The sequence below is a fragment of the Apaloderma vittatum genome, unplaced genomic scaffold (genome assembly GCF_000703405.1).
Source record: "Apaloderma vittatum isolate BGI_N311 unplaced genomic scaffold, ASM70340v1 scaffold8916, whole genome shotgun sequence".
Lineage (NCBI taxonomy): Eukaryota > Metazoa > Chordata > Aves > Trogoniformes > Trogonidae > Apaloderma > Apaloderma vittatum.
This window is the reverse complement of record NW_009721206.1, coordinates 457-21,713: the sequence shown is the minus strand read 5'-3', so window position 1 is coordinate 21,713 and position 21,257 is coordinate 457. Positions and strand designations below refer to the sequence as shown.

Sequence of the window (21,257 nt, the reverse complement as noted above, 5' to 3'; positions counted from 1 at the left end):
CAGCTCTTCAGGTTGTAGTTAGCCACAAGAATTAGGGTTGGAAGTCCATGGTTTAAATTCTTCCCAAATCTCAAGTTATCATAAATTGGTAAGTTGGTAATCCTCTGAGGAAGATTGCCCAGCAGTTCTGTTGCTGAGGTTACTATGCAAGATTCTTGGCAGGTACCATCTCCATGTGTACAGAGACTGACGTAAAAAACTCGAATGAATTTAAGCTGAGAGTCCTCAAGGGGCTATCACCATGAAAATAAAAATGAGGAAATGGTGCAAATTTAGTTGTCTTTTATCTAGCATTTTTATTTAACTATTTTACAAAGTAGTTAGGCTCTCTGAAGTATATTGGTTTTAAAATGTTTTACTTGGACTCAGTAGATTTATTACTCTTAGCTATTTTTGCAGGGCTTTAAGCATGTCCTCTATGTATGTGTGTTAAAATTAAATTGGGGTCCTCTTAGTGTATTTTTACTGTTGTAACAGGAAAAGCATTCTGACTTTTTTAAAATGAGCAATCATATGTATAATCAACTTAGTTAAAACTTCCTTCCTGGTAAGTGCAGCACTTCCTTTGCATCTGGATATGAGGGCGAGCAAGAAAAGCAGAACAGCTTAAACAAAGACATTTTTTGTGTGAATGATCTTCCTTTTTAAGAAATAGGAACTTCAGAAATTAAACAAATGAATCGTCTTCAGCAGTTCAGCCTTTATTTTATAAGCAGGTAATACTTCCTTGTGCTTTGTCGATTGTAGAGGTGGTGTGTCCACAGTCGTCGCTTTCCGGAACTTGAAAAAAGAGCTTTAGCTGGCATGCTATGTTGTTTCAGTCTAACCTTTTATATTTTTATCTTCTTGCTTTGTGTTATCCGCTTACCAAGAATTACCAGTTTACCATTGCTTTTAGTGTTTTCAGCAGTTAGAGAAGGATTTTCTGTGTAAAAAGCATCATCTGGAATAGTTGTTCAGTATGTCGCTGTTCGCTTCTGTAAGTGCGCTCAGTCAGTGCTGCCTTCCTCCTCCAAGCTCTCGGTGAATCATTTCCACTTTAATATTGTTCAATGGAGATTAGCTCTGAGCAACAATAATTTTTTGTGTACTGAAAGCTGACGAGGTGGGCTACTTGTGTTCCAAGTTGCTTTACAAGTGGTGTAGGTGTGATTTGATGTATAGGATAATAAAGCAGCATCAGCTTGGGAGTTCTTCTATAACAAATTAATAGTTTAAACTGGAAGTGTTTACTTTTGAAATGGATGGATATTTTCAGTCTAGTGAAGTGATTTATTTAAAAGAAGCACATCTGAGGATACTAGGCTTGAATTTAGATGCACGTGAAATATCTGTCTTCAGAAGTAGTTCCTGACCTTTTAGTCCTAAGGGCTTTTTTTAGTCTAAGTCCTTATTCCTCATCCCTAAAGAGAGACAGAAGAGAGTGGGAACAGGCTCACCTCTGCCCAGCCTGCAAATGAATTGCCCGTTTTGTTACTTGCTGTCATTCCTGGAGCTCAGCAAGATCGTTTATGCACATATACAGTAGCATGTCTTTTGATTTCTATGAAAATCCACTGAAGTTAATATCAAGAGCATCGAAACAGATGAGGCAGCAGAAGAATTAGTACTTGATCAAATAGAAGCACGAACAAATCGATGTAGTTAGACTGCTTGAACTCTCAGTGAAATCTGAGAAGGTTGTTTAAAAGCTCTATTTTAATTATTTAGTCTTTGAGTTGATGTTTTTTTCTGTATTTGTTTTTTTATTGAATAGATGGCATCTGAGATGGTTTATGTAAATCAAGTATTTGTGACCAGACATTAAAGGGAGGGGGAAATATAAAAAGCCTATATTTAGCTGGGTTTTGACTGGCTTCTGATTTTAATTGAGAAGAGTTAAAATGTAAGAATGTAAGGAAAAATGTAAATGAGAAAGTAATCAAATATCTATATATTTTACTAGATTTCTTCTGGCATGGAGTTGGGGGATTATGAACAGCGTGTTGTTATGAGAGAGGAAAACAAACGAAGGAGAAGAAGAATGAAACCTCATTGTACATCAAGTAATTTGTCATCAATGGAACTGATATCCATTGAGTTCATTTTACCTACAAGCAATAAACATACTAAAGTACCAGAAATGATATTACTCGAAATAGCTGGCAACTGTACGGTCGAGCAAATGAAAGCACAAATTTGGATGCGTGCAATAGAGATGAGTCAAACCACAGACTTCTACCATACATTCACCCCAGATCAGTTTATTCTGCAGTATCAGAAGAAGGGGCAGTGGTATGAAATTTATGATAAACATCAAGTATTACAGACATTGGACTGCATACTCTACTGGAAAGTGCTACAGAAAAAGGTAGGCAAGATTTATGTTGTCCAGAAACAAAAGCCATCAGAAGAAGTTCAGGAATTTCAACGGCAGCTTAATGATTTAATTGGTTACGATGTCACTGATGTAAGCAATGTGCATGATGATGAGCTAGAATTTACCCGTCGGAGATTAGTCACTCCACGAATGATAGAGGTAGCCTGTAGAGATCCTAAATTGTATGCAATGCACCCATGGACTACATCTAAGCCACTCCCAGAATATTTATTTAAGAAGATCACTAATAATAACATTTTCATAATCATACATAGAGGAACAACTAGCCAAAAAATTAAAGTGTCAATAGACGACACTCCAGAGATGATTCTCCACAGCTTTTTCACAAAAATGGCCAAGAAAAAGTCTTTGATGGACATTCCTGAAGATCATAGCGAACTGGATTTTGTTCTCAGGATTTGTGGCAGAGATGAGTACATTATTGGAGAGACACCAATCAAGGATTTTCACTGGATAAGACAATGCCTTAAGAATGGGGAAGAAATCCACCTTGTCTTAGACAATCCCCCTGACCCGAATGAAGATGAGGTTCAGAAGGAAGAGTGGCCCTTGGTGGATGACTGTACAGGAGTTACAGGGTATCATGAACAATTGACAATAGATGGAAAAGATCATGAAAGAGTCTTCACCATCTCTTTGTGGGATTGTAATAGGAAATTTAGGGTGAAAATAATAGGCATTGATATCCCAATTTTACCAAGAAACACTGATCTTACGGTGTTTGTGGAGGCTAACATTCAACACGGGCAACAGCTCCTGTCACAGAGGAGAACTTCATCAAAGCCTTTTACTGAGGAGGTTCTGTGGAATATTTGGTTGGAATTTGATATCAAAATCAAGGATTTGCCTAAAGGAGCACTCCTGAATCTTCAGATATACTGTGGCAAAGCACAGGCACTGTCCACAAAGACGAACCTGCAGTCACATGAGTCCTCCAACTCCGATTCAAAATGCAAAACTCAGCTTCTCTATTATGTAAACCTTTTGTTGATAGATCACCGTTTCCTGCTACGAAGTGGGGAGTATGTTCTCCACATGTGGAAAATCCCAGGCAAGGGGGAAGAACAAGGAAGTATCAATGCAGACAAACTCACATCGGCAACTAACCCAGATAAAGAAAACTCGATGGCTATCTCCATTGTGCTGGACAAATATTGTCACCCAATTGCCTTGCCCAAGCACAGGATAACATCAGACACCCAAGGGGATAGGACACGAGCTGAAATGCCCAACCAGCTTCGCAAGCAACTTGAAGAGATCATAGCAACTGACCCACTTAATCCACTTTCGCCTGAAGACAAAGAACTGTTGTGGCACTTTAGATATGAAAGCATAAAGCACCCCAAGGCATATCCTAAGCTGCTTAGCTCTGTGAAATGGGGACAACAAGAAGTAGTGGCCAAAACATACCAGTTGCTAGCTAAAAAGGAGGTTTGGGATCAAAGCACTTTAGATGTTGGACTCACAATGCAACTTCTGGACTGTAACTTTTCAGATGAAAATGTCCGAGCAATGGCAGTTCAAAAACTGGAAAGTTTAGAAGATGATGATGTTCTTCATTATCTTTTACAGCTTGTGCAGGTAAGGTGGATTTACATTCTTGAACTCTGCCTTCCGGAAATACTTGCATTACACCATCATCATTCCCATCTGAGTAGATCTAGTTGGTAATTCCTGGTTTTGAAGTCTTCAGCGTTTAGTCAAAGCAGTGGTAGTAACCAAAGTAACCTGAAATACAATTTCTACATTTGCCTTTTGCCTATGTTGTTATTTTTGTGTTACTGTTGCCTTGTGTCTCAGGATTTGCATGTTGTGTTTACAGTAGTGTGTTTTTCTGAAAATTGGTGATACCAGCACAGCTATGATGGAAGCAAATCCTAACTGTGCTGTCTCTAATCTCGGTCGTATCAGGTCTGAATCACACAGCACTGAAAAATTGTTGACCGGCTTTGCCAATAGTTTATAAAGACAGAAAGAAAGTAAAGGCAAACCTTGGCACAGACGAGGCCTGAAGAAAAATCTCAGATTGGGTTTTAGACTGAGAATAACAGTGTAGTTCTTGTATGTTGCGATGACTTCAGCCTTGTGCTGTTAAGGGGACCAAATTTATCTAGGAGCTTCCAAAAATTTTAAAAAGTAAATCATATAATAAGCTTAATTCTTTCTGGGAAGTTGGGTGAAGAATTACGTTTTTCATGGCAGTGAATCACTGCTGTATTTATTTGAAGCACTTTGTGTGTAGATCTTGGGCGAAAGGTCAGGAAGGTTTATATCAGTTATACAAGAAAATTGGTCCGTTTTCTTTTTTGCGTGGTGGTGCCAGAGCTGGGCAGCCTGTCAGGGGCAAAGTCACGTCTGGTGGCTGATGAAAGGTGTAACCCTGCGGTTCTTCCTGGTAAATGCGTCCCCTGAAGCAAGGTGGCTGCGCAGGCTTCCCACACCCGGCGGGGCTCTGGTTCGCGCAGAAAGGCTCTCACCCTGCAGAGCAGGAAGTATTTTTTTCAAAGAATCAGAGGACAAAATTGGCATTCAGAGTCCTAAAAAAAAATAAAAATGAACTGCTGCAGCTGGGAAGCTGCGGGATGGGGCTTTTAATTTCTGCAGGTTTGGAGGAAGCCTAGATTCCCGAGAAAATGAAGTTAGTATTTCAGATTTTGCTGGGCATCAGTGGCACTTGAAACAAAGCCTTCTTAGCCTTGTCTTTGCTTGTCTGAAGATTAGGCTCCTCAGGCAGGATTTATGCACTTCTGCATTAACCAAAGGAGTCGCTGCGGTTACCTCATTGGGCCTCCCACGTAGCTGCTGCTATATATATGCTTGGCTTGTGAGCTTTTGCTATGTACATGTGGCTCAGCGATTTTATTGGCTTTTATATCCAAATTAGGGGTTTGAGATGGGGATTGGTGGATATCAAAGTGCCTGAGAAAATAGGGGAAATACTGGGGGGTTTCCATTTGGTTTTGCAATTATTTTTTTGGTCAGGAAATACAAATCTGGAGAGTTTGAAAAAGAACAAATCTCTCTAACAGTAGAATAAATAGCTGTAGCACAAAATCATTGTAGCTTAACTTAGCTGTGTCATTTTTATAAAGAGGTGTTGTAAGAAATTAGAAGATTGACATCCCCAGAAAGGAAAAAAATGCAAGATCCCAACTTTTAACTCTCTCTTGCTTCTCTGTATTTCATTCCCTGGCTAACACCAGAGCACAAGCTGTCAGCATCCTGCAGCAGAGTATCAGTACCATGGTAGATTTGAAAATCCACATTTTCAGAGAGTGAGTGTTTGCCATTCCTCTGCTCTAATGGACATATCTGAGATATCTCTGCTGCAAATGGTCATCGCTTTTCACGTGCATGCTTTCATGAAAGCTTTATGGCTTATTTAATTTTGCACAGTGCGATTCCCATTTTACCTCCCAGTAGAGTTAGAATCATAGAATGGCCTTAGCTGGAAGGGACCTTAGAGATCATTTTAATCCAGCCTCCATGCCGCCAGGGACGCCACCTCTCGACTAGATCAGGAAACACATGGGGACCAAACGGGAATCAAACCCTCAACCTTAGCGTTGTTAGCGCTACGCTCAACTAACTGAGCTAACAGGCCCCCTGGGCTAACTGACCCCCTATCAAACAAGGGTTTTATTTCCCCCCCAGATTTATCCCAAATAGAAGCAGCCATGCTATAAATGAACCAATTGAGCTTCCTCCAAAGGTCTGTTTTCTGTGCACTTGATAAAACATGGATAGGATAGCTAAAATAAAACAAAATCCATTGTAAATCCAACACCAGTGACTGTACTGCTTGTATATGGAAGTGAGTAAAGTTTTTTTTGCTGAATTGATACGACAAAGGTACCTGCAGGAACCTCTGGTGAAGTACCGGCAGACTTTTTTCAATGGCTAACTTTTATTGTTGATCTTTGAATGTTGATATTTGTCTTTTTGAAGAAAATAGAAAAATGGGATTGACTTGTAAAAATAATTATTTTGAAACCATAAGCATAATAAGGATGTTCATAATACATTCTTCTAATATTCTTTTACGTTAAAGTGTATTTGCAACCTTAATATAAGGAAATTTTGTTTTGAAGCAGTTGGCTGTATTTCATTCTTAAATTGTTTTTCATGGATATGGACTGAGAACATTCAGCAAAATATATACCAAAATGACATTTTGAATAGGCTTTCTTAGAGCTGTAAGCAAATCCATTTAAATTTATGTAATAGTTACTGCTTTTGGTGCCTTATTGCAGTGAAAATTAATTTTTAATAAAAACCCCTCATGCCTCTTAATTTCATACATTTTTAAATCAGTTTATGTTTGCGAGTTCTCAATATCTCTCCTAAATAAGATGATGTTGCTTGAGGAAATAAAACAGTATTGCAGAGATGTTCAAGACAATTCTTGCAGAATTATGATATTCTAAAAGGGCAAGTCTGGTGCTTGGCTTTCTTGTCTGTCTCTTAGCCAGGAGCTGGACAGAACAAGTCTTTGTAGCATTTTTATAAGTTGGTTCATTCTAGAAGGTTGACTGAAAAAGCTCTGTTTGTTTTGGGTTTTTTTTTCCTGTTGAATAAACCTGCAGGATGATTTACGTTTCAGAAGTAGCATTACTGTTTTGATAATAAAAGATACAACCGTGTGGCATGGCACTTTTAAGAGTTTACAAACCCCTATGGCTTGTTTGGTGAATTCAGTAGACCTCTGCTGATGGCTTGTTTGCTTCTCCGCAAGCTGCGGACTGCAGAGATCTTGAAAGAGCCATTATATTCTGGTGAATAACTATCGCTGGAGGTTTGCATACTTTGGTGGTTCTGAAAGCTGAGCGTACTACATGCACCCTGCTCTTTGCACATCCCTTTGTTTTCGCTTAATCTCCCTACGTGCCACTTCCTGGCACTCTGTTTTCAGAACCTGAAGCTATTCGCCAGCCCCCTCAGTCCATGAGGACAGGGCTTTTGTGACTCGAGAGACTGCGTGCTTCTCATTTCTTGCCATGGGATATACCTGCATTTCCATCATTAATCTCAGTACAAACCCCCTGTAAACTTGAGGCCCTCAAGCAGTGGGAAAGAAGCTGCTGGAAAAAATGCTTGAAGTGGACACATTCCTTGGCACAACCCAGTACCTGGAAGTGTCTTAGTTTTCTGGTAGAGCAATTCACTTGGTTAATCAGATGGGGGAGAGAATAACAGCAAAGAAACTCCAATCCTGACACTTCAAAAAACATTGTTGACCTTTTGTTTCCACCTTTTTTTTTGGCAGTAATTTGGAAATAACTGTGGGCTTGGGCAGAGGGGAGCAGCTATTGAAATGGAAAAAATATATCTGTGCTCACAGAGTCGCTAAAAGAAAAAGCAAAGCTCTGGTGAAGTCTTCCTCTTAATTGTACTTAATTAATACAGGATGCATATCAGAGCCTTTTCATTCATTTAGCGGCTAAAGGCCAGATTAGGTGCTCCAAAAAGCTGCTTCTGTATCCTGTGCTTGCTGGGTTCACCCAGCAGTGAGCCTTGGTGCCTCTGTCCCAGAGTGACGGATGTTGTCAAAAGCTAGTGGTCTATCACTGAAAATTTTTATTAAAGAGTGGTTACAAATAAACCATTTTGTTTGGCAGTAATCTTTTCTAGCCTTGTCAGTGCCAGTCAGCCTGCAGACTGCTTTCCTCCTGGCTTTTGCTACCGCCTGAGAATGGTGTTACTTTGTTCACGTCTCCATTTGCTCACGTTGGTGTCACTGGTTAGCTTCTCCCTGCGTTGCTTTATTTGTCACATTAATAATATATCTAAAAAGAACATGTTGCAAAGAAACTGCTTCTGAAATCGAACACAAAGACTTACTTTGTTTTTTTTGACTTTGCTTCCCCAAAAGACCTGCTTTGTTACACATTTTCTACTCCTGTAGCAGCATGTTCTCTAGATGTCTTTGATAAAGTGTAAGTGCAGTGGGATCTTAAATATGTTAATAATGTGTCTTTTATGTTTGTATTATTCAGGCTGTGAAATTTGAGCCATATCACGACAGTGCATTAGCCAGATTCCTGCTAAAACGTGGTTTGAGAGTAAGTACTTCAAAATACAGCAAACTTACGCTAAAGTTACTGGCATTAAAACCTTTTGTCAAGGAATGCACACTGATTGTGTTATTTTTCTTTAGAACAAAAGAATCGGTCACTTCTTGTTTTGGTTCTTAAGAAGCGAGATTGCCCAGTCTATGCATTACCAACAGAGGTTCGCGGTCATCCTAGAAGCCTATCTTAGGGGCTGTGGAAAAGCAATGCTACACGATTTCATGAAGCAGGTTCAAGTAATTGAATTGCTGCATAAAGTTACAATGGAGATAAAATCAGTTTCTGCAGAAAAATATGATGTCACTTCTCAAGGTATTTGCTAAGCAGCATTTATTCTTTTGTAATAATGTTGTTTTTTCTCTTTGTGCTTGAAAATCTAGGCAGCAAATTGTACCGTTTCTTTAGAAAATTAGTGGATAAATTACAGTCAAAGGGCATTGTTATTACTTCTTTTAAAATGCCAGTGTAAGTTCATAAGGATTGAACCACTAATACATTTGTTTGCTCATCCCACGCCGAAGGGGGACGAGTATCAGTGTTACAGGCACCCAGTACTTTCCCGTGCTTTGGCTTATCTTCGTGACCCTCACGCCACGCAACTGCTGAGCACTTGTACACAACCCTTATCTGAATGCCAGTGCTGAAGGAAGAAACAACCCGGGACACACATATTAACTGGAAATAAAGAGAAAAAGTGACCCTTGCGAGGAAACACAGCCTTACCCTAAGCAGTCACTAGAAGCCTCTTGGCAAAAAGACTGGGGAGGAGGCCAATACAGCCCCTGCTGTGCCATGAAAGTAGCTGGTGGATCAGCAGTGAATGCACAGAGCACATCTTTGGGCTTTCCAATGGCTGAATAGGAGTCCTGTGCAACACAGATGTGGTATTGTTATTTCTAGTTCTTATAAGGACTGCTTTGGAAGCCACAGTGCCTGTTTACCTCTGGGTTTTGCCTGCCTACTTTTTTTTCCCCCAACTTCCTTAAAAGCTTGTTTGTCATCATTCCTGTTAGTTGCTTGGTTTGGGAAGTAAGAGCAAGAAGACTTAGGACAACATTCAAATTCTAAAATAATTTAGAATTGAGATAGCAGCCTGTGCATATTCCAGGCCAGAAAGTCCTTGGTTTGGAAAGTCTTTCCACTCTGGTTATGCAGATGTAGCTGTGGTGGTGTTTCAAAAGGAATTTGAAGGAAATAGGTGTTTAGTCTTAAATATGTAATGCAGTATCAGTTATGTTACCACATAGTGTGAGTTTGGGGATTTACTAAACTCCCGTATAAAATAATCTTTCTGAACAGCTCCCTAAAATTTATCCTAATATGCTCTGTAATCTAAATACATTTGGTTTTGGAGAGAAACTTTACAGCCTTGCAGATGTACATGTCTGTAACAGCAGTGGTTTCCATAATACATTATCTTTGAAGGATATGTGGGCAAAGAAGAAAAGTTCCAAGAGAAAGCAATCACATTAACACCCACTGGGTTTTGAAATTAAAGAATCTTTGTATGTAATGTACAGCAGAGCATTGAAAGATGACTTATATAATTGACATTTTCACTGAATAAGGCTTCCTGAAGCTGTGGAGTGTTCTACTAAAGCTATATCTAATTTAATTTAATTTATTCTCAGATTATTGAGGATATGATTTTTCCTACAGGCACCCTCTAATTCTTATATTTTTCAAAATGTCTATCCTAAAATTTCTCCTTTAGTCTATTGCTTTCCCCTACCCCCCACCCCCCTCATTTCTAATGTTCATAGTTTTTTCTATTTTCAGTCAGAATGTTTCGGACTGTTTCATTTCATTCTGTCATGCAGCTTCATCTAACTCTTGAATGTATTTTTCTTCCTCTGGTATTTGTGGATTTTTTAAAAGAATAAGTTCCTTCCTGTTAGGCTGTCAAACTGTTTCTTTCACTTTTCATGTAATCTCTGCTTATATCTGAACATAGCAAGTAATAATAAATAAAAAAAAAATAATTGAGATCATAATATTACAGCTTGCATAGGATTATCTGCTTTCATCACCAATCTGTTAGATGATTTGCCTCCCAAGAATGTGTCTGTGCAGCTGTTTCTTCTCTTAGAATGTGTAGCACTTAGCTCTTAAATCACATCAACTTGAAATTGTTTTAGCAAGCACCTTAATTTGTGGTTTAGAGTCAGCTAATTCCTGATCTTGACTAGCTTCAATTGGTTAGCAGACAGTTTTCAAATCCCATTACATTACAATGAGGAGACTTACTGAAATCAAGCTAGTTTTGTTGAGGAAGTCAGTAGTTACATTTTAGAAAGCTCCTTCAAGTTACTATACCTTAGAGGCTTTTTGGTTTGGTTTTGGGTTTTTTTGAAAGGTGTCTAGTTATAAAGTCCACTTATTACATCCTGTATATTGCTGTCAAATGTATTTATATTTTACCAGAGGAGATACTGCACGGGTCACCTGGCACTGCCACGTAGTTGTTTCTAAAAGCCTTTTAGATTAGGTGTAACGTTTGTGTTCCGCGAGTTCCCTTTTGGCTTGACTTTCTTAATTTGATAGCAACTTTAAAATGTCTTCGTTTTCTGGACATGATCCAGCAATGTGTGCTCACAGCCCATCTGCATCAAAGAAGCAGGTTGAGGGAGGTGATTCTCCCCCTCTGCTGTGTTCTGGTGAGCCCCCACCTGCAGGGCTGTGGCCAGCTCTGGAATCTTCAGCACAGGAAGGACATGGACCTGTTGGAGCGGGTCCAGAGGAGGCCCCAAAAATGGTCAGTGGAGTGGAACGCCTCTCCTCTGAGGAAAGGCTGAGAGACTTGAGGTTGTTCAGCCTCTGGGGAGACATTACTGGAGTCTTTCAGTGCTTAAATGGGGCTTATAAGAAAGATGGGAACAGACTTTTTAGCAAGGCCTATAGTGATAGGGCAAGGGGTAATGGTTTTAACTAAAAGAGGGTAGATTCAGACTATGTGTAAGGAAGATTTTTTTTACAGTGAGAGTGATGAAAGACTGAAAGAGGTGCCCAGAGAGGTGGTGGAGGCTCCATCCCTGGAGGCACTCAAGGTCAGGCTGGATGGGGCTCTGAGCAACCTGATCTAGTTAAAGATGTCCCTGCTCTCTGCAGGGTGGTTGGACTAGATGACTTTTAAATGTCCCTCCCAATCCAAACCATTCTACAATTGTATGATTTTATGATTTTGTGTATTAAGTATCCAGGTCCATGTCTTAATTTTCTAACAACTTTTTTTTTCTCTTTATTTTTTTTCTCCAAAATTACTTGAACATGTAGCTGCAATTTCTAAGACTGTTCAGGTCTTAACAAAGGGTAATACCCAGTGTATTGCTGATGCTGCTAGCACCTGCTAGCTGAGGTGAACAAGTACATTAGATGGAGTATAATACATACTGTTCTAAGCTGAAGATTCAGAGGCTTGAGCTTTTATGGATGAAAATATTCAGTTATATGTGGACATTAAAACTCTTATTCATCTAAGTATACAGCCAATTTTCTTCTTACTGGAACGTGAGATTAACAAGGCTACTCTATGAAACCAGTTTTAGGAGGATAAGAAAATCAGTATCTGTATAGTTGGAGTCTTGATGGTTACGTTATAGTTGTCTTCAAAAATTCTAAAGCCACGAGTCTGCCTGCCAGAGCGATGAGGTGGGCCAAAGTAATTCTGAAAAAAGTGAGGTGCTTTTAAATGCATCCATCTTCTGAGCCTTTGGGGTAGTTAGTTCAGCGTTTCCTTCGGAGGTGTAAATGCAAAATGTTTTTTGCTATGTTGTTTTGTTTTGGTTTTGCAATGAAAGGTGACATTTTAATGTGATCTCCCAAGTCTTCAGAAGAACACCAAGCATTGTGCAGTGCTTCTGACGCTGTGTAGAGGGCACATGACTTGTGAGGAGCTTGAAGACTTTATCTTCAGTGTCTGAAACAATCCTGACTGTTAATAGTGCAGGTTAAAGAGTCTTTCTCCATTCCTCACATTAAGAGATCTTTGAGGAAAGCAATTTTAGAAGTAGCTAAACAGAAGTGGTTTTTAGCTAAATCACAATGCTTAACAAGTCTGTTTACCTATAACTTTTTGCCTTCTGACTTTTGATTTCACTGTATTTACTTACTTGTCATTGCAGTTATTACACAGCTGAGACAAAAGCTTGAAAAACTACAGAGCAGCAAACTTCCAGAAAGTTTTAGAGTTCCATATGATCCTGGGCTAAGAGCAGGACCCCTAGTGGTATGTTCCGAGTTTCTACAAATCTTTTTTGAAAAAGATCTCCTATTGGCATGTATGTGTCATTTGGTAAAAGATTTTGCTGTTATGTCTAAAGAACTTATTTCATTGTGAATACGATGACATTTCATGAACCCAGTAAGTTTTTGTTGCCAAAGCTATGAGAATTTTTCTAAATGTAATGACATGCCACCATGCACAAAAAAAATTCAATTGCCCATAAAATCCTAGTCCTTAAATGTCAGTTATGATCTTTCCACTAGTTTAATTCAGGATTTAACCAGGTAACTGACTTCATATCTATATAAAACTGGTTTATCTGATTTTGGGAGCTTTTGGATATTCAGTTTCTGTTCCTCCGGTTCCCTTCTCTCTTAACCCTGATTCATATCTGTCATTAAGCTTTACGTCTAGACCATCATCTTACTAATGAAAATGTCTACCTTAGCTATTTCTCAGTGTCTCTGTTGCTTTTATTAGAAATTATATTAAGATTTTGTTAGAAATACATTAAGAAATGCTTGAGTTTTTCTGTGTTCCTGTCTCCAGTTTTGTGATGAGATTGCAATGGCTTATGTTGACTCAGAATTAAAAACAAGATTAATAAATAAGCAGAGGTGTAGTGAAAGGGAATCAGCTCATGCATCTCCTGTGCAATGTGAGGTTTGGGTAAAGATGCGCAGCAAAGATCTTGGGATTCGCTTCATGTGCAGCAAGGAGCCTACAAGAAAAGAATCCCTTGATTTTTCTCATAGCTAAGGACAGACAAACCGTGCAACCTGGGGAACTCCCAAATAGTAGGGTACTCGTTTGGGTAACTAATATTAGTTTTTTAAATCTGGCCATGTTTCTGTTAAATAAACCTGTGCCGTGACAGACAGGCTAAAAGCTAGTCTGTCCTCAGGCTGGGCATGATCAAGGTTGTGTCAGTACAGAAATCAATTCAAACATTATTTACTCAGGCATGCAGAATTTGTGGCTTCTTAAATATTATTTTCTTAGTTGTATTTCTCTCTCTTTAGTCCTTTGTGTACAAAAATCACCAACTGCATGATGACAAGTGTATTTCAAAATAAAAGATCTTTCTGAATCTTTTAGCTTTCCTTCATTTAGGAAGTATGCAGCCCTACCAGGCCCTTCTAGATGAAGGAAGAAATAGATTTGCAAGGGAAGGTAGCCAAAAGTAGATGAGTTAAAGGGTATTTTTCTGACTGAAACAGATTTACTCGCTGAATCCAGTTTCAGAGAGTCAAGGTGTGCTTTTCCGTTTGTTATGGACAGCATTAAAATTTGTACAGGTTGAGTGAGGCTTCATGTGGCAATTGAATACAGTTCCTTACATGTGCTTTCAACACATTTCTTGTGGTGTAACTGAGTGGAAGTTCGTAAACTACTCTTGTAGCTGATGTATAAAAAGGTTAGTTGTGTTGATGTTGGAGCACAGTGTCTTAGCAATAAGTGTGTCTTTCACAGATAGAAAAATGTAAAGTAATGGCATCTAAGAAGAAGCCCCTCTGGCTTGAGTTTAAATGTGCAGATCCAACAGCTCTATCAAATGAAACCATAGGCATAATCTTCAAACATGGAGATGACCTCCGTCAGGACATGCTTATTTTACAGGTATGATAGCTAAAATGTGTAAAATGAATAATGTGAATATTTTGATATATTTCAAAATAGTTTTATTTTCATACCTTATCTTTACTGTCCATATGAAATATGAGGTTGTCTTTTGTTTTTTAAACTGTGTATGGCAAGGCTGACATCAAAACTGAATCTTCTTGTACTACAGGTTTTTTTGATTTTACTCTGTTGTGGGTTAACCCTGGTGGGATGTGGAAAGAGGAAAGGAAGAGCAAAAGCAAGAAAACTTGTGGGTTGAGATAAAAAGCATTTAATAAGCAAAGGAGAAGTGGAGGAGGAGGGAGAGAAAACAAAACAAGTGATGCAAAGGAAGTCACTCACCATATCCCATAGATAGACCAATGGCCAACCAGTTCCTGTGCAAAAGATGGTTAACCTACGTAACCCCTTCCTCTCTGTTCTAGTGCTGATCATGCACGGAATATTTCTTTGGTTGGTTTGGGTCATCTGCCTAATTGTGTCCCCTCCCAACCTCCTGTGCAGCCCCGATCTATTCACGGTGAGGCAGAGTGAGAAACAGAGGCAGCCCTGACACTGTGCAAACCCTGCTCAGCAGTGGGTGGGACATCAGTGTGGTACCAGCATTGCTTTGGGCACCAGCCTAAACCACAGCGCCGTACAAACTGCTCTGAAGAAAATCAACTTTGTCCCAGCCAGATCCAATACATACTGTTACCCTGTTTTTTTCTGCCATGTGCTGTACATACTTAGAAGGAATCTTATGCAGCGCAAGATGGCCTTTTTTTTTTCTGATGAAGTGTTTTTATCATTGATTTGTGAAATGGGTGAAGTTAAAAATGAAAAAGAAATTGCTCTAGTAATACTTCAGCGATTGTTTTGACACACTAGTTTGTTAGCACTTTTTGGGATATTTGTGGGAAAAAAATTGACATACTGGCTAATGTATTCAAGCTCAGCTCTTGTAGAAATCATAGAATTTACTTACTAATACTTTATAAAACAGTAGAGATTGCCTGAGCACAAGACTGGTGAGAAAATACAAACCATGGTTGTGTAATTGATAATCTTGAATTGCTGCACGTTTTCTTTATTTATCTCTTAATCTGTAAAATAGACAAAAAAGTCTAGCCCCATTTCAGAAGTCGGGGTAGTGTTATTTGTGTGAGTAATAAGTTAACGTCCAAATAATTTGAAATAACTTGGCATATATCTTTGGTTTTACTAGATTCTTCGAATTATGGAATCCATCTGGGAAGCAGAATCCTTGGACCTCTGTTTGTTACCGTATGGTTGTATTTCTACAGGGAACAAAATAGGTGTGTGATCACACATACTGTGATTAGAAATTCAGAATACCATAGTTACAGAAGTTGCGTATAGGAGAACTATTCTAGTATGTACTGTGGTCCTGACATAAAAAGCAGTTTGTGATGCTTTCTGTGAGCAGCCTTTGGCTGTGTCTTAGAATTATAGAATTATTATTAAGGTTGGAAAAGACCTCTAAGATCATCAAGTCCAACCAACGCAGTGGTTTCTGCCCTTCTGGTGGATATCCTTCAGCTGCTGCACTGGCTTAACTGACTGTGATTCCTGCTCAAATCCAACTGTTCGAGTCCTGCTCCGCATTTCTCTTTACTAACAGTACTTGGTGTGAAAATGAGTGACTTGCTCAAGATTTAATTGTTCATGAGAATAAAATAGAGAAAAGAGTTAAAATAGCAAAACATTTATGTTCTTTTCCTGACCTAAATCTTCTTACCCTGTACTACACAGAAGCAACAGCATTACTCAACAGAATGCTCGGGCGATGTTTCTCAATGGCCATTAGTTGCTGCAGCACAGATGATCTATTTTCCAGAATTCCTGGTGAGGGAGATAGCAAGTAGTTGCTTACAAATCTGGAGAACTGTGTGGTAGTGTGTAAAGCAACCTGATCAATTCTGGAAGAGTCCAATTATATGCAGAAATGCCACACTGATGTATAATTTATGCGTCCTGTTGGCTTCAGACTGACTCTTAGGGGTTACATTTGCATATATTACGTACCCTAGCACATCTGCATTGCAGTTTCCTACTATCCAGATAATACAGAATTGACTGTAGAGTCAGTTTTTCTGAGCAGTTCTTGAATGATTGGCTGGAGGAAAGCCTTCCCAGTGTAGAAGAGCTGGCCATGCCCAAAATGAAGCTGTTATGCTGGAAAAAATCAGTGAGACAGATGAGCATGCAGCTTTTCCATTTACTTAAAGCTTGAACATGTGGTAAAAATTAAAGTTTGTTAATTGCCTTTGTTGGTGTAGTCTGTCATTAGCAGTATGATAGTAACTGCATGGATTGATAATATAAATATTTCTGTGTGTCCTCCCATAATCTCCAGCTTTATAGTTCTTTTCCTTTTCTGCAATATATTTTGCTTTATGGATTGAAGTATAAGGAACTAAGTCCCAGTAAAACTAAGAACTCATTTTAATGTGTGTCTGTAATAAGCTTCCTCTCTAAAATCCATTGCCACATAAAATTTTTATCATCCTTTCTTTTGACTTCAAAAAATCTCAGCAATAGAGAGAACCCAAACTCAATGATAAAATACTTGGTAATTCGACACAAAAGAGTTTCCTTTCTACTAGTATAGTGTTTTAAAATTAAATAAACTGTATTGATGAAATTCTAATAGTAAAGGAAATTGAACATTATATATTAAAATACAAACTAATTGTAAATATAAGGAGGTTTGGGTTTTTTCTTGTCGTTTAGGTATGTTAGAACAAACTGAATTTTTAGAGAGATTTTTGGGATATTTTTTTTTTTTTTTTAAATCATCTCATGACAATATAATGTGTTGAAATAATGAAGGAAGGTGAAGGAATTCTGCCAGTGACCTTAGCATTCTTATATTCAAATTACAGAATTCATTATTCTTTCGTGAATTCTTAATTGACTCTCCATTCTTTTATCTCAAGGAAATAATTGTTTATTTTCCTATATGCGTGGGGGAGATGTAAGCACCACAGTAGGGGCACAGTTAATCACGTAAAGATTCCTGCTCAGTTTGCTGAGAATACCTGCAGCCTAAATTAGTAATACCCTAAGAGGGACACTTTGATGTAGAGCTTATGCTCATTTGGAAAAAACCAAAGAGCAGTGGTATGCAAATGTTCCTTCACAATATTCATATGTGGTCTTGCTCCAAGCTGCCGCTTCCCTCCCTCTTAATATTTCCGTGGAACTTGGGGCAGTTTCTGTGTGTTGACACGAGGACCGTCCCTGTTCTGCACCGAGCACAGGGGAGCAGCCAGGTGCCTTCCACCTGGGGCTGGCGTCACCTCCTGTGAGGAGCTCAGTGAGTCGCTTCCAGGTGTCTGCACTCAACGCTGTTTGCAGTTTTGGAAACATCCGTCCTCTCCACTGCTGCTGCCAAATAGACCTCTCTAGGAGGAACCTTCTTCTCTGTGTAGCACTGGTAAAAAGATCATACTCTGTTGTCTCTCCCTTTGACATGGCCATATGTTCCCTGATTTGCGAGGCAATTATCACTACTTACTGTGCTGCAGCACTGCCAAATTTACCAAGTTCAAGCTGGCGCTTAATATAAGGGACACCTGCTCTAGTACCACAGATCCCCAGAAACACAGAGCGTAGTGCATTTACCACTGCGCTTCTTCCCAACTGAATATAGCCCAGCTGAGATCCTCTGTCCCTGTTACTGAAGCCTTCTCTAGGCCTAAGCATACCTATTGAGAGGCATGTCTGCGTTTAGCAGGATTTGTCAGTAAAGCTGTATTATTCCAGCCGATAACCTTTTTTACCCCTCACCTTCGAAGTATTTACTTGGCCAGAATAAGCTGCGCAGCATTCTGTGTAGGTTTTATACTGCCCTTTTGGCAGTGCAGTGGAGAATGATCAAGGGGTTTTCATTAGCAGCTGCTTTTCACACTGCTGATCAGCATAACAATGCTGGGAGAAATGCAAAGGGAAGCAGAAGATGCCTCCTGCAACATTCCTATTCCCCTGGAATCAAGGAGCTGTTGACTGGTAGAGGGAGATTTCTGAGCCCAGGCAGGGAAAGCCTTTCCAACAGCTGGAATGTGATCTGGAGCTCACTTCAAGGAGGGAAAGAACAGCTTGGCAAGCATATTACCAAAATGCAGAGCTTTTTTATTTGATGGTGTTGGCAGTGGGTTTTGGAGGTCATATTTCCACAATAGTTTTATTACAAACCAAACCAGGCCACTGTCAAGACAGGAGAAGTAACTCCAGTGGGTACTGAGCTGTGAATTCATCTGTTTGTGGAAGGCAGGGGCTGGAAGAGATTGTCGTAGTTACTCTGTAACTGAAAAATTTGCACATAATTCAGTAATTGCAAAAGGGTAGAGCTATGTATAGATAGAAATTCCTGAGTTTCAGAGAGTCAAATGGAAAATGAATCCGAGACTGCTTTGAATCACTTTAGGGAGAAAGATATTTTTGTTTGCTTGCTTATCTTTGAGCTGGAGCTGAAGCTAGGCTTTTACCTAGAACTTGAACCAGAGGAAGAACACACAGTATTTCCAGTTACCAAGTAAGTTCCAACTAAAATCTGACCTTCCTCCCTACAGGCATGCCCAGTATGAGGGCGGATTGCATTTGCTAGTCTTGGCTATAGTGCAGAGTTGTGTTGCAGTCTCTGCTTCTGCTTTTCTCTCTAGCTTCCCCTCACCACATGCCATGTCAGTGTGAGCAGTACAAGTCCTTGTTTCTGCACTACATTGCTGAGATGTGCTGACCTGCCTTTGCAAGGATCTGCTCGGTGTAGAGACCAACCTGTGCGCCCCGACAGCCAGAGCTTTCCACCAGCAGTCCCACTGCTGTACCTCATGGCATGCTGCGATTCCTGAACCTTTCCAGGCATATGCACGCTTAAGGTTAAATTGGATTTATTGCTGCAGGGCCAGCTCTGCTCCTCTACCACAGTTCTGGCAACACTTGCATCATTAGCCTGCTGCAGCTTCTCTTTGGCTCCTCAAACTTTTGAAGGTGAAGCTGGTGGGAACGTGAACGGTACCTGGGCTTCTGCAGGGTATCAGAACAGGAGGTAGTTCCTCTCTTTGGGACTAGCCTTACATGGAGGGTCCCCGCTCATGATGTGATTTTTTCCATTTTAAAAGGTTTTACGTTCTCATGGAAGAGTTTAGGATGCCAAGCTAGTTACAAGCTCTGGCTGGTTTCAGCTGGGAAGGAACAAGAACTGCTGTTGATGTAAAATAAATTCCTGCTCACAACCTATGAAGTTCTGTTGCTGATTTGAAAACCGCAGGTTTAGGTTTAATTTTGCATACTTTTCATATGCTTTGATGTAAGTGTAATGACTCCTTCTAACTTGTTTTCTCTAGGAATGATTGAAATTGTGAAAGATGCTACAACAATTGCCAAAATTCAGCAGAGTACGGTTGGCAACACTGGTGCATTTAAGGATGAAATACTAAATCAGTGGCTTAAGGAAAGATGCATGATTGAAGAGAAGGTGAGTTCTCTGAATTTTTAAGTAAGATTTTCAAATGCACCCTACTAATTTAGCCTCACAGAACCCATACACTTGTGTTTATGTTACTTACATGAATTTGAAAAATCCATTCATTTTCCCTGTACTCGGCCGCGGGTGTCATCCAGCTGGCAGCCAAGCTCCTGAGAAACAAGATGCTTTAGTAATGACTTCTTTATCAGGGGTATTTAGAAATGATACATGAGGAGTCGATTGAAAGGACATCTAAGAACACTAAAAGGCAGCGTGGCTTTAGAGGATTTAAATACAGATTTGGGTACTCACAGCTCCTTTGCTTGGGTAGGTCCACTGACCTACTTTTTTTTCTCAGAAAGCATCGGCAACTGTACGCTTATTTTATTTGTGCCAAGAGATAGAGCCTGCTTGCACGGTACAGGGAGTGCAGTGCAGGGCTCTCATCCTAATAGCTGCTGTGCAACACTATTTTGTAAGACAGTTTGCCTGTTTATAGATACATGTTGATACATATCAGCAGAAAGGCATATGGCTTTGAGAATGACTGAATTTAGTTTCTGGCACTGAAGCACTTAACATCTCTAAGATTTATTTTTAGTTTCAGGCAGCCGTGGAAAGATTTGTTTACTCTTGTGCTGGATACTGTGTGGCAACCTTTGTCCTTGGCATAGGAGACAGGCACAATGACAACATCATGATTACAGAAACAGGTGAGCTATTTTTTGAGAATTTTGGAGGAGTGGGGACTGTCTATACTTTACTGGATTTATCTTTCGTTTTAATAAATAATGCGTGACACAGTCCAGTTCTGTCAGCACTGCTTACAAGTTCAGGTCCTCCTGTGACGTTGAAATGTATTGTTGCCCCTTTTGTCCTTCAAATAGGCTCTAGATATTTATCATTAATAACATCTTTATTTTCCAGGGATGATTTTATTATGAACTAAGTCATGAGGAATGTAAAACTATTTTTTTAGTGTCTATAAGTAAGACCTAAAAGCAAAAAAACGTTAAAAGCAGACAGCTGTTCCCATCTGAAGTGTAGATGTGATTCTGACAGTGTTCAGTGGAACTATATCTGTGTCAGAATTAAGGTGTTACTGGACTACTTTCACTTCCAAGGAATGTAATTGATTTATATACCTTTGCAGAAAATCCTAGAAAATAATTGTACCTGGAGTGTATTGGTTTCACTACTGAATTCTGTGGGACGGTCACAATCCTCCCAGAAGAACTGCTATTTTTTTGTATTACACACTTGGGGAATTATTTCTCTAGCTGCACATTGGTTCATCCCTCATTTTATTTACCTGTGGAAGCCTCAGAAAGGACCCCAGAATGAACAGTACATACAGAGAAGTTTTATTTGGTCTAAGAAATTCGCTTCCAGATTTATGATCTTCTTTCTTCATAATTAGTCTTTACATAATGCTAGGAGACAGAAGATACTTTTGGCCTTAGTTAGAAGGCTGTATATTTAATATTA

The 21,257-nt window shown here is 39.4% G+C and overlaps 1 protein-coding gene across 1 annotated transcript; it reads left to right on the top strand.

Moving 5' to 3' along the window:
- Window positions 1–1,957: 1,957 nt before the first annotated feature.
- Window positions 1,958–20,511, top strand: PIK3CG (phosphatidylinositol-4,5-bisphosphate 3-kinase, catalytic subunit gamma; the record flags this gene model as incomplete). Its single annotated transcript, XM_009871286.1, has 8 exons — window positions 1,958–3,961; window positions 8,377–8,442; window positions 8,538–8,763; window positions 12,573–12,676; window positions 14,147–14,293; window positions 15,504–15,594; window positions 19,648–19,778; window positions 20,371–20,511. Coding segments are annotated over exons 1-8 (2,910 nt in total), but the record flags the coding sequence as incomplete, so codon positions are not given.
- Between the last annotated feature and the right edge of the window lie 746 nt (window positions 20,512–21,257).